Raw genomic sequence first — 12,884 nt, 5'->3', positions numbered from 1 at the left:
CAGCTGGTAAAGCTGAGCAGCAGTACAGGAGACCCCAGTTCAACCCCTGAATCAGGAAGATCCCCCGGAGAGGGGAACAGCTACCCACTCCAGTATTCTTGCCTGGAGAAGCCCCATGGACAGAGGAGCCTGGCATGGGGTCACAAAGAGTTGGATATGACTGAGCGACTCTCACTTTCAAGGACTCGGTTGATTTTAGAAGCATCATTTTGGGTAAAAAGAGCAAGTCTTGAAATACATAATCTTCAAAAATCAAATAATATTATTGAAGGGTGCATAAATATGTGATTTAAAAAGCTATAAAACTGAGGGAAGGATAAAGGAAATTCAGGAAGATGGTTGGAGAAACAGACTAAGATAAAGGAGACATACAGATGAGCTGATGAAATGTGTAGGTAACAGTATGTGTTGGTAATGTTATACGACTTCTGCTTTAGACTCACCTCTTTTTTTTTTTTTTTACTGACATGTAATTCTCTATAAGCTGCACATTTTTTGTAGGCTCAGTAGTTGGAGTACACGGACTTAGTGGCTCCACAGCATGTGGTAGTCTCCTGGGGATAGAACGTGTTCCCTGCATTGGCAGATTCTTATCCTTATTCACTGTGCCACCAGGGAAGTCCCCTCATTTTACTTTGATTAGATTTAATATATTCATAAAAATTACTTGAAAACATAAATCTTTTGAGATGGCATGTTTTTAAAATTGTGTGCTAAGTTGCCCCAGCAGTGTCTGACTCTGTGTGACCCTATGGACTGTAGCTTGCCAGGCTCCTCTGTCCATGGGATTCTCCAGGCAAGAATACTGGAGTGGGTTGGCATTTCCTTCTCCAGGGGATCTTCCCAACCGAGGGATCAAACCCACGTCTCTTATGTCTCCTGCATTACCACTAGTGCCATCTTAAGTAATTTATTCTCCTGTCTGCACCAAGTGACTTGCTGAATCTTAGTTCTCTGACCAGAGATTGGACCTGTGGCCTTGCCAGTAAGAGAAGGGAGTCCTAACCACTGGGCTCCCAAGGAATTCCTGAGGCCACACCTCTTATACCTTGTTTGTGAGAGTCCAAGCTACTTATAGGTGTAGAAACACATTCAAATTCTCTTATAATACTGAATTTTCCATTTCTTAGAATGTCTCTAAGTTGAAAAAAAAGTTAGTGAATTTGTAACTTGAACTTCACTGTTCTGATTTTGTTCAAAATATAGAGAATAAAATAAGTACTACTTATGATATACATGTTGCCAAGTAATAATGCTTATGACAAAAATCAACAGGTAAAGAATGTAAAGTACAAAGAATTTGTATTACTAAAGTTTTGATGATCACTATCCCAGCACAGGACTGGTCAAAATGAATCTAATTTCCATGTCTTTGAAAGCATTGTTTTCCCACATTATCTTTCCAGTTATCAAATAGAGTCATAATTGTCTTCTGATAATTCACAATAGAGACAGTAAATGCTTCCTTGAAAATCTTTGTTTACCTGCCTGGAGACTTGAGCGGGTGCATTAGTGGGTTCAATGGCATGTGCTCAGTTTTACATGTAGAGTTTCTGATGCTGGTGGTGGACTTACATTTAATCCTGCCTCTTGAATCTGGGGTGACAGTATTTCTTGAAAACTTGAAAAGTCGTTTGACTTTTTGTTATTGATTTTTTGGACCCAAGTGTTTTATTTACACAGTAGAAAGCCAACACCAGAATGTATACTTTCCAACTGTACAAAGACTTTTATTTGTTCTTGGAAAATTAAAGCAATTACAATAATATGAAGTAAACAATCAAGTCTTGTGAAAAAAGCTAAGTTAACTTTGTTAAGATTGCTAACATTCCTTTTTTTTAAAACAAAAGTTCTCTACCTCCTACTACTAGAACCCATTTCCAAGGTGTTGACTGGGCCTCTCTTCACCAGTAGCTTCTGCAAAAGGATTCTCCACAGTGGGTCTGCTGGAATGTTCTGCTGTGGGTTTGGGGTTGCTCTGACTCAGTCCAGCAGCATGAAGTTAGACTGGCAGTGAGCTATGAACTCCATCACAGGGTCATGTTCACCCGCCCTTTTCAGGGTGCTAGCAATGCTGTCGTTTTCCAGGATGGGCAGGAAAAGCCTCACAAAGTCAGATGTGTAAGGAGGGATGATCATATCCAGCACCTCGGTCACAAAGTAGCGGATGAGAGACAGGTCGGTGTCCAGCTTCTCCAGACACCTGCGGATGTAGGCAACCACGGGGAGCACATGGCCGCAACTCAGCAGGTGCACCATCCTGTCCAGGAGGGTCTTCTTCACCTCGAGCTGCTTCATGGCATCTAGCTCGGGGTACTTGGTCTCCAAGAGCTTGATCAGCAGTTGCAAGATGTGGGGGTGCAGGAGGGGATGGTAGGTGCTGACCTCGTCCAGCAGGGCCAGGGGCACCAGTGTGGAGTGGGTGTGCTGTTCGAAGAACGTGGGCTTCGACACGGTCCAGTCCACCCACGTCAGCACACCCACTGCCACTACTGGAAATCTGATGCACCTATAGAGGGTGCCCAGCTCGGCCAGGAGCTCGCTTGCCCCTATGTTCTCAGCACAGCACAAACTGTGAACAGTTTCGATAGCCTTCGCCGTTGCCTTCAGCTCATCTTGATTGATGCTCAGGCGTTTGTTCTTCTTCCAGATCTCCACCACACTGGCCGCGTAGGCCAAGAGATGGATATACTTGTGCTTGTGGTCTGGGTTAATCCTGGCCCCGGGTTTAAAGAGCGATTGCATGAACAGGTCCAGGAAGGCGGGTACCCGGATGAGCTCGACAGGAGGCGGGTCCTTGCTGGTAACAAATAGGTTGTAGAGAACGGTGATGTCGGCTGGATTCAGGGCCCCCTTGGACAGCATGGCCCCCAGGGCCTGGCACAGCCTGGGGTAGGAGGCAGCTCTGCCCAGGGCAAGCGGGATGCGACTGGCATCGTGGCCGCTCTCCTGGGCAAAGCGCTGGACCTCCTGTGCGACCCTGCGCACTGCCCCACCCCGCTGGCCTTCCTGGGCCAGCACGGCCATCAGGACCTGAGCCAGCAGGTACGTGTGCTCCCCGTGGCACACCATCTTAGAAAACTGAGGCAGATTTTCTGCAAGGTGGGCTTCTCCTCCATCCAAAATGGTAGCTAGAGAGCTCCCGAGAACTCTAGAGAACACTTCCAGCTGCTGGCAGGCTGCCACCACGCCAGTGATCTCGCCTTGGTATCCTGCATCAGAAATGAGCTTGACCGTGAATTTCAGCATCAGACAGTCTGGGTGCACTTCCATCAGCCGGTAAACAAGATCCCTCCAGGTGGGATGTGCAATCATTTGTTCCAGCCAGGCGGGGGTTGCCCCTTCGTTTGTAAAGATAGAATCTGCTTTGCGGGGGTCAAAGTGTTGCATCACTAAGTTCTTCAAGTGGTTTTCCACAGTTTCCTGAACCTGCACTGGTTCCTCCCCGGTCTGAATGAGCCACTGGGCCAGCAGGTTGATGGTCTGGGCCACAGCTGTGTAGTTGTCTGATAAGAGGCGGATCACCTCCTCTGGAGACCCTCCTGCCTGGAAATATCTCATCAAAGTGTTGAAGACAGAGGGTTCCATGATATAATCTGGGGTAGAAAATTTCCGCAGGCATTCTTGCTGGACCTGGGCGTCTTCTTCTCCCAGCACACCATCTTCTGGCTGCTGGTCACCCCACTCGGCAGGGCTCCCGAAGTCATCCCGGTCAGTGCCCCTGGTGGCGCCAGGCATGGCCCCCACTGGACTCTTCCGAAGCTGCCTGTTTAGGAAGGGATAACAGGATTATGGCCACCTCTCTCTTCTTTTCAAGGCTTTGGTATGTAAAACTGATGTTTCTTTTTCAAAAATGTTTATTAGTTTTTCTATTTGGCTGTACCGGGTCTTAGTTGGGGCATGCAGGACCTAGTTCCCTAACCAGGTAATGAACCCTGGTCCCCTGAGTTGGGAGCACAGAGTCTTAGCCACTGGACCATCACAGAGTCACCAAATAGATGTTTCTTGACAGGAATATGAATTTACTGATTAGATCATAGGAGGGCAAGTTTCTTCTGTCTACTCTTGGAATTGCAGTCTGATGTTCCAGAGGTCATTTCATTGGCCAGTTGAGATGCTTCTCTATGATGATCACATGTTAAATTTATACTCCGATAAAATTACTATTTTCAAAAATTTGGAAAAACTTTACTTTCTCCAGACAACTAATATATTCTGTCAAAGATTAATCACCTGTGTCTTTTAGCTCTGACACTCTAGAGAGTAATCAGTAATCCTTGATCAACTTTTGACACAAAACTAATTACTATGCTCAAATAGTTCTTATTTTTTACACTATTGCTATGCCTTTTCTTTCAATGAATCTTCCATTCAATTTGGACTTTTAAAATCTATTTTATTATTTTTGTTTTCTTCGTATTACATATTTATTCACTTCACTATAATTTGAGCACTTTTCTGTGTACCAGGCAATTGTCTGTATGTACAGTGAAAGGTTTAGGTTTTTTACTAAAAACAAAGGTAAGTTTGCATGGAGAAGTAACAGAAAATGGTTTTCTTTGAAAAAGAGTGTGCCTGTCAAGGGAGAATGGCTAGACAGGAGCCACGGGGACAAGGGGGCACCAGGTGGGCAGGTGTTCGTTAGGCTGGCAGTGGCTGTGGGCTTTAGGGAGTGGGAAGTGAGGGGGAGTAGAGGACTGAGTGAGTGTTTCATTCACTTTCTTCAACAGATTCAAAGATGAAGGTTTACATGAGGGGAGACAGAAGAAAATCAAAAACAGAAGGCTTGGTAACTTACAGGGATATGGCCTTCGGGGAACAGGAGGACCGCAGGGAGCACACAAGCTCCTCAGTTGCAGGTTGATCCACAGTCTATCCCAGCTCCTGAAAAATAAGAAAAAGAGCAGTTCAAACTCACACTGCTGGTAAGATTTGTGGTTAGGATCCACACTCAGCTCTGCCAAACTAAAGGCCCTCAGTATTATACAGTGGAATAAAATGCAGCAGTAAAAAACAAAACAAAACCTGAAACTCCAATACTTCGGCCACCTCATGCGAAGAATTGACTCACTGGAAAACACCCTAATGCTGGGAAGGATTGGGGGCAGGAGGAGAAGGGGACGACAGAGGATGAGAGGACTGGATGGCATCACCGACTCGATGGACATGTGTTTGGGTGGACTCCGGGAGTTGGTGATGAACAGGGAGGCCTGGCATGCTGTTCATGGGGTCGCAAAGAGTCGGACACAACTGAGCGACTGAACTGAACTGAACAAAAATATGTGTGAAGTAGGACAATACACACCAACATGAAATGACATCCCAGCTATATTTGAGATAAATCAGATTAACACAGTAGAATAAGTTTCTTAAATTGAAAAACAGACCCGATGATTATTCACATAATCAGAGGGCTTCCCTGGGAAATTCTACTAACATTCAAATAATAGTTAAACCTTTCACAAACTCTCCCCAAGTACAGAAGAGCAAGAAAGACTTCCAGCTCACTCTAAGAGGCCAGTATTCATTATCCTGTGTTATCAGTTAGGGTCCTACTACAGAAACCGAACCCGTAGGAGATGTGTATTATGAGATTTCTCACAAGGAATTGGCTTACACGACTGAGGGAACGGTCTAGGCAAGCCTGAGATCCTTGGGGCAGCCTCAGAAAAGGCAGACTGGCATTCTTTGGTACCAAGGATGCTATTCCCCACAGACAGAATGTATTCTCTTTAGGGAAACCTCAACTCAACTCTTAAAGCCTTCGTTAATTAGATCAGGCTAATTGATTTATCAAGGATCATCTTGCTTCTTTAAAGTCAATTGATACAGATTGTAATCACATCAAAAATTACCTGAAATATAACTATATCCTCCAAGTTTCCACAAAACCACACCTTGATGCCTGAGCCACACAGGGGAATCCCAAGAAAGCTACTAATATCCTTTATGAATACAGGGGAAAAAATCTTAAACAAAATCCCCACAATCTGAATCAGGCAAGGTAAGGATTATACACCATGACTCAGCAGAATTTGTATCAGAATTGTGAGGTTGATTAGATTTATGAAAAACAATCAATGTAACATGTCAATAGAATAAGGGACAAAAACCGTATCATCATCTCAACAGAGGCTGGAAAAACTGTTTCTAAAAGTTAAACATAGAGCTGCCATATAAGGAGCTGTGTCCGACACTTGTGACCCCATGGACTAAAGCCCATCAGGCTCCTCTGTCCATGAATTTCTCCAGGGAAGAGTACTGCCATTTCCTTCTCCAGGAGATCTTCCCCACCCAGGGATTTAACCCCAGTCTCCTATATTGCAGGCAGATTCTTTACCAACTGAGCCACCTGAGAAGCCCTATGGCTCAGCCAGTCCTTTCAGATCGCATATGCAAGAGAAATGACAACCTAGCTCCACACAAAATACTTTTCAGGTGAGCATAGCAATGTTACTCACAATGGCCACAAGGTAGAAACACCCAAATGTCCATCAACTGATGAATGGATGAACAAAGCATGGTATACAGTGGAATGTTACCTAGTCATGAAGAGGAATAAAATACTAACTCATGTTCAGCATGGATGAATCTTGAAAAGTTGCAAAGTGAAAGAATCCAGGTACAAGAGGTCATATATTATATCATCCACTTAAATGCAACAGTCAGTGCGGGCAAATTTGTAGAGACAGAAAATCAATTAGAGGGTGTCAGGAAATAGTGTGGGGTGGGATGGAAAGTGTCTGCTAATAGACTCCTTTTAGAGTGATGAAATGCTCTGGAATTAGATAGTGGGGTGGCTGTACAGCATTGTGAATATGCTAACAAACTACTGAATTTTATACTTTAAAAGAGTGAATTGTATGGTTTGGACATTGTGTCCAGTTTTTTAAAGTGCTCACACAGTCCAGCTCACACAGACCAGATTTCAACTAAATTGCTTAGGCATATGAAACAATTATTTATATTTAAGTAAGCTAACAATTATATTTTTAAAATTGCAACTTCAAATTTGTAGGATTCAAATAATTAGTTATAACTGTCATTTAATATAACTAATATGATTGGTTATATTAGTCTCCTCTGTCATTTCCATCCACCATATAGACAAACTAATTATTACCAGGTTTGGGAGGAAAAAACAAAACTCCATTGAATATCACAAGGCTCTTTTGCTATCACCCCATTTTTAACATTTCTTTTATAGGAAAACTCTTTTAAAAAGTTCTTTGTCTTTGCTGTGTGGTGATCTTTTTTTCCTGCACATTCTCTCTTTAATTTACCCCAATCAAGCCTCACTTCCAACCTACATGGACACCCAACCTGTGAAAGTCACAAATCCACGATCTTAACATTGCAAAAATCTAGTGATCATTTCCCAGCCCTCTCTTACTTGGAATATCTGGAGCTCTGTCCACCTTGAAAGGCTTTCTTCTCAGGGCTCCCAGGACCCAGTCCTCTCCTGAGATTCCCTCTTTGTCAGTGGCCGCTCCTTCCAAGTGTTCTTTGCTTCTTCTCCTTCTCTCTTCCTCTCTCCGACTGTGAACCTACTGCGTCTTGCAAGGTGACATCTCCAGAGCTCTGCAATCCTATATATACTGTCCAGGCACGAAAATCTAATCATAATGATTTTTTTTTACCACCCACACAGTGATTAGATCTGGATTTGAATCTTCAGCTTCGTATATCCAAAGTCCCAGCTCAGTATCCCTGATTGAGTGTCTCACAGGTCATAAGTCAAACTTAAAACTCCCCGCCTCAATCCTGACGTCCAGCCCTGACCCTCTCAGGCCTCACAGCTTAAGTAAAGCCGATTCCATTAGTCCAGCTGATTGAGTCAAGAGCCTTAGTATTTCTGACTCCTCTCCTTTCTCTTGGTCCAAGCTCAACTTGTGAGAAGAAAATCTAACTTGGTCCCTTGCTGTTTCTAACTTCTCTTAACACTTTCCTTCCTGCATATGACCCAACAAGCCCACTCCTGGGTATATATGTGAATAAAAACATAATTTGAAAGGATATGTGTTCCTGCATGATCATTGCTGCACTGTTCACAATAACTGGGACATGCAAGCAACCTATTCATAAATATCCATTGACAGAGGAATGAATAACGAAGATGTAGGGCATATATATGATGGAATATTGCTCAGCCATAAAAAAGAACGAAACAATGCCATTTGCAATGATATGGATGGACCTAGAAACTGTCATAATGAGTGAAATAGGTCAGACAGAGAAAGACAAATATATGATATTGCTAATACATGAAATCTAAAAGAAAAAAAAAAACAACCGTGCAGATGAACCTATTTACAAAACAGAAATTGAGTCACAGACATAGAAAAGAAATTTATGGTTACCAAAGGTGGGGGGAGGGATAAATTAGGAGATTGGGATTGACATATATACACTAATATATACAAAATAGGTAACTAATAAGAACCTGATGTATAGCACAGGGATGTCTATTCAATACTCTGTAATGATCTATATGGAAATGGAATCTAAGGAGGAGTGGGTATATGTATAACTGTCTCACTTCGGTGTAGAGCAGAAATTAACACAACATTCTAAATCAACTATACTCCAATAAAAATTTAAAACAAAACCCAAAACCACTTTCCTTCACTCACTCTGCTCCATCCTCTCTGGATGCTTTGCTGTTCAGCTAACAAGCCAGGCACTGTCCCAGTTTAGGCCTTCGCACTTGCTGTTTGCTCTGCCTAGAAAGTTATTTCTCCAGATTAAAAGCAAGACTTGTTCTCTCATCTTCTTCCGGTTTCTTTTCAAGTACTTTTAGTCACAAGGCATGTGACCAGAAATGAGACTGGAGTCAGTGGTTGGAGAAGACGATCAGGGGTTTGGGATTAGAGTGTGAGGGTTAATGGAATCTCCCAGGTTTGTCTTAAAACAAGCAAATGTCTGTTTGCCTGTGTCAGATCTTAGTTGCGGCACACAGGATTCTTGCTGTGTCATGAAGAATATTTCGTTGCAGCACCTGGACTCTTTAGCTGTGTGTGGGCTTCCATAGTGTCAGAGTGTGGGCTCCCTGTAGTAGACACAGGCTTACTTGCCCTGAGGTATGTGGAATCTTCCCGAACCCATGTCTCCTGCATTGGCAGGCAGATTCCCAACCACTGGAATTATTTCACACAATGCTTTATTTTCTACCCTCACATATCTGTAAACTCCCATTGAGAAGCCTTCCTGATCTCTCACTATTAAATAATTTATCCATTCAAAATTATTTATGGGGCAAAAAAGAATATTTTCCTCTTACTAAATATTTTTCAAAGTATTAGGATCCCCTGGTGGCTCAGACAGTAAAGAATCTGCCTGTAGTGCAGAAGACTTGGGTTCGATCCCTGGGTCAGGAAGATCCCCTAGAGAAGGGAATGGCAACCCACTCCAGTATTCTTGCCTGAAAATCCCATGGACAGAGGAGCCTGGCAGGCTACCATCCATGGGGTCACATAGAGTTGGATAAGTTTTAGTGATTACATAATAACCTATTCTGTGTCAAGGAAAACAACAGAATGGGAAAGACTAGAGATCTCTTCAAGAAAATTAGAGATACCAAGGGAATATTTCATGCAAAGATGGGCTCGATAAAGGACAGAAATGGTATGGGCCTAACAAAAGCAGAAGATATTAAGAAGAGGTGGCAAGAATACACGGAAGAACTGTACAAAAAAGATCTTCACTACTCAGATAATCATGATGGTGTGATCACTCACCTAGAGCCAGACATCCTGGAATGGAAGCCAAGTGGACCTTAGAAAGCATCGCTACGAACAAAGCTAGTGGAGGTGATGGAATTCCAGTTGAGCTATTTCAAATCCTGAAAGATGATGCTATGAAAGTGCTGCACTCAATATGCCAGCAAATATGGAAAACTCAGCAGTGCCCACAGGACTGGAAAAGGTCAGTTTTCATTCTAATCCCAAAGAAAAGCAATGCCAAAGAATGCTCAAACTACTGCACAATTGCACTCATCTCACACGCTAGTAAAGTAATACTCAAAATTCTCCAAGCCAGGCTTCAGCAGTACTTGAACCATGAACTTCCAGATGTTCAAGCTGGTTTTAGAAAAGGCAGAGGAAACCAGAGATCAAATTGCCAACATCCGCTGGATCATGGAAAAAGCAAGAGAGTTCCAGAAAAACATCTATTTCTGCTTTATTGACTATGCCAAAGCCTTTGACTGTGTGGATCACAATAAACTGTGAAAAATTCTTAAAGAGATGGGAATACCAGCCCACCTGACTTGCCTCTTGAGAAATCTGTATGCAGGTCAGGAAGCAGCAGTTAGAACTGGACATGGAACAACAGACTGGTTCCAAATAGGAAAAGGAGTAGGTCAAGGCTGTATATTGTCACCCTGCTTATTTAACTTCTATGCAGAGTGCATCATGAGAAACGCTGGGCTGGAAGAAGCACAAGCTGGAATCAAGATTGCCGGGAGAAATATCAATCACCTCAGATATACAGATGACACCACCCTTATGGCAGAAAGTGAAGAGGAACGAACAAGCCTCTTGAAAGTAAAAAAAGAGAGTGAAAAAGTTGCCTTTAAAGCTCAACATTCAGAAAACTAAGATCATGGCATCTGGTCCCATCAGTTCTTGGGAAATAGATGGGGAAACAGTGGAAACTGTGTCAGACTTTATTTTTGGGGGCTCCAAAGTCACTGCAGATGGTGACTGCAGCCATGAAATTAAGACTCCTGCTCCTTGGAAGAAAAGTTATGACCAACCTAGATAGCATATTCAAAAGCAGAGACATTACTTTGCCGACTAAGGTCCGTCTAGTCAAGGCTATGGTTTTTCCAGTGGTCATGTATGGATGTGAGAGTTGGACTGTGGAGAAAGCTGAGCGCTGAAGAATTGATGCTTTTGAAGTGTGGTGTTGGAGAAGAAGACTCTTGAGAGTCCCTTGGACTGCAAGGAGATCCAACCTGTCCATTCTAAAGGAGATCAGTCCTGGGTGTTCATTGGAAGGACTGACGCTGAAGCTGAAACTCCAGTACTTTGGCCACCTCCGGAGAAGAGCTGACTCATTGGAAAAGACTCTGATGCTGGGAGGGATTGGGGGCAGGAGGAGAAGGGGACGACAGAGGATGAGATGGCTGGATGGCATCACCGACTCGATGGACATGAGTTTGAGCAAGCTTTGGGAGTTGGTGATGGACAAAGAAACCTGGCGTGCTGCAGTCCACGGGGTCTCAGAGAGTCTGACATGACTGAGAGAGTGAACTGAACTGAACATGCTTCAAGAAGGTGGCATCCACTGGCTTATGCTCAGGATGAGAACTTTTTTCCGCCATGTTTCTGTCGTCCAGTGTCCCATTCCTGGCAGTTTCAATAGTATGAGTTATGGTGAATGGTTGCACAAGCAGTGAGAATCCTGCAGTTCATTTATAGGAAAGCCTTAACCAGTCCAGGCAGGTTAGACATGAAGACACAGTTCTGTGGTGCTGGGTGGGAAGGAGGACTTGTGCTGTAAGAGTAGGTTAAAAGCCACACGTGAGAGCTTGACAGTGTGAGATGATGTTATCCCTGGTTAGTTGTACTGAGCAAGTGCTTAGTCACTCAGTCGTATCAGACTATTGCAGTCCCATGGATTGTAGCTCGCCAGGCTCCTCTGTCTATGGGATTTCCCAGGCAAGAATAGTGGCGTGGGTTGACATTTCCTCCTTCAGGGGATCTTCCCCACCCAGGGATCAAACCCTGGTCTCCCGAGTGTCTGGCATCTCCTGCGTTAACAGGCAGTTTCTTTACAACTAGCGCCACCAGCACTTGTACTGTAATTTGATGAAAGTCATTGGGTTGGAGAAAGCGATTTCAAGGGTCTATCATTTTTTAATCTTAATCCAGGTTTCATGTTGTTTGTGGCTCTCAAAATGATTAGTGCCAACAGTTAAGGCTTAGGGTCCTAGTGACCTTGTGTTTATTAGAGGTTTTAGCTCTTTTGCTCTTTCATGTTCCTTTGTTCTTTTTGACTATGTCAGTACATTAAGTATAAAAATGACAGTGTGGGACTTCCCTGGTGGTACAGTTGTTAAGACTCCATGCTTCCACTGCAAATGGCACAGGTTTGATCCCTGATTGGGGAAGTAAGTTCCCACATGTTTCAAGGTGTGGCCCAAAATTAATAAATATGATAGTGCAAAAATGATTGTACACTAACATTACAGAGTTGTGTTACTCTGAGCTATTTTCTTCTGCCTCTGACTGTTTCTGGTATGAAAACAGACGGCCTCCAGTGAGAAATTATTAAGCTATTTCTTTTTAACTATAATTAAACCATCTTCAAAAATAGACTTTTATACATTCATGAAAGAAACACTTATTCACAAGATGATATGAATGGATCATATGGATTTTTTAATTGTATGAAATTCACTGAAAAGTGAGAAAGGACCTACAGGGTTGGCCTCACTGTCTTCACTAGCTACCTGATTTCCTACATGGTGACTTTAAGAAATAAGGCATCCTAATTTGCATAAAATTTGGGACAAGCTCAATTGATCAACCCTCCTTTACTCATATACTCAGACCACATGTATAAAATGGGGGAGTGATAATCTGAGACCCCATCAAATAATACTCTATTCATGCAAATTTTGTCATTGCACAAGTCAATTTGGGTTTTTTTTGTTGTTGTTCTTAGTTCAAGTTTGACTTGATACGTTTTTTACATCCCAAGGAAAGATATTGGGGAATATGTGGGAGGGGCAAGTTTAAACCCTGTTGCTGCGGGGCTGCTCTGCAGGCCTGCCCAGTCCCTCTCACGTGGAAAGTGAAAGTGTTAGTCTCTCAGTCCTGTCTGACTCTTTGTGACCCCGTGGACTGTAGACCAATTTCATGGACTTTGAATACCAG

The 12,884-nt window shown here is 43.2% G+C and overlaps 1 protein-coding gene across 1 annotated transcript; it reads right to left on the bottom strand.

The window, feature by feature from the left end:
* Window positions 1-1,983: 1,983 nt before the first annotated feature.
* LOC101105491 (negative elongation factor C/D-like) lies at window positions 1,984-11,326 on the bottom strand. Its single transcript, XM_042247399.1, has 2 exons — window positions 11,271-11,326; window positions 1,984-3,766 (listed from the first exon to the last, which is right to left on the bottom strand). Exons 1-2 carry the CDS (start codon window positions 11,324-11,326, stop codon window positions 1,984-1,986), a joined length of 1,839 nt encoding a protein of 612 aa, XP_042103333.1.
* Between the last annotated feature and the right edge of the window lie 1,558 nt (window positions 11,327-12,884).

Source organism: Ovis aries, chromosome 3, assembly GCF_016772045.2.
Source record: "Ovis aries strain OAR_USU_Benz2616 breed Rambouillet chromosome 3, ARS-UI_Ramb_v3.0, whole genome shotgun sequence".
In the NCBI taxonomy this organism is placed as follows: domain Eukaryota; kingdom Metazoa; phylum Chordata; class Mammalia; order Artiodactyla; family Bovidae; genus Ovis; species Ovis aries.
This window is presented reverse-complemented; position numbering and strand designations above follow the sequence as displayed.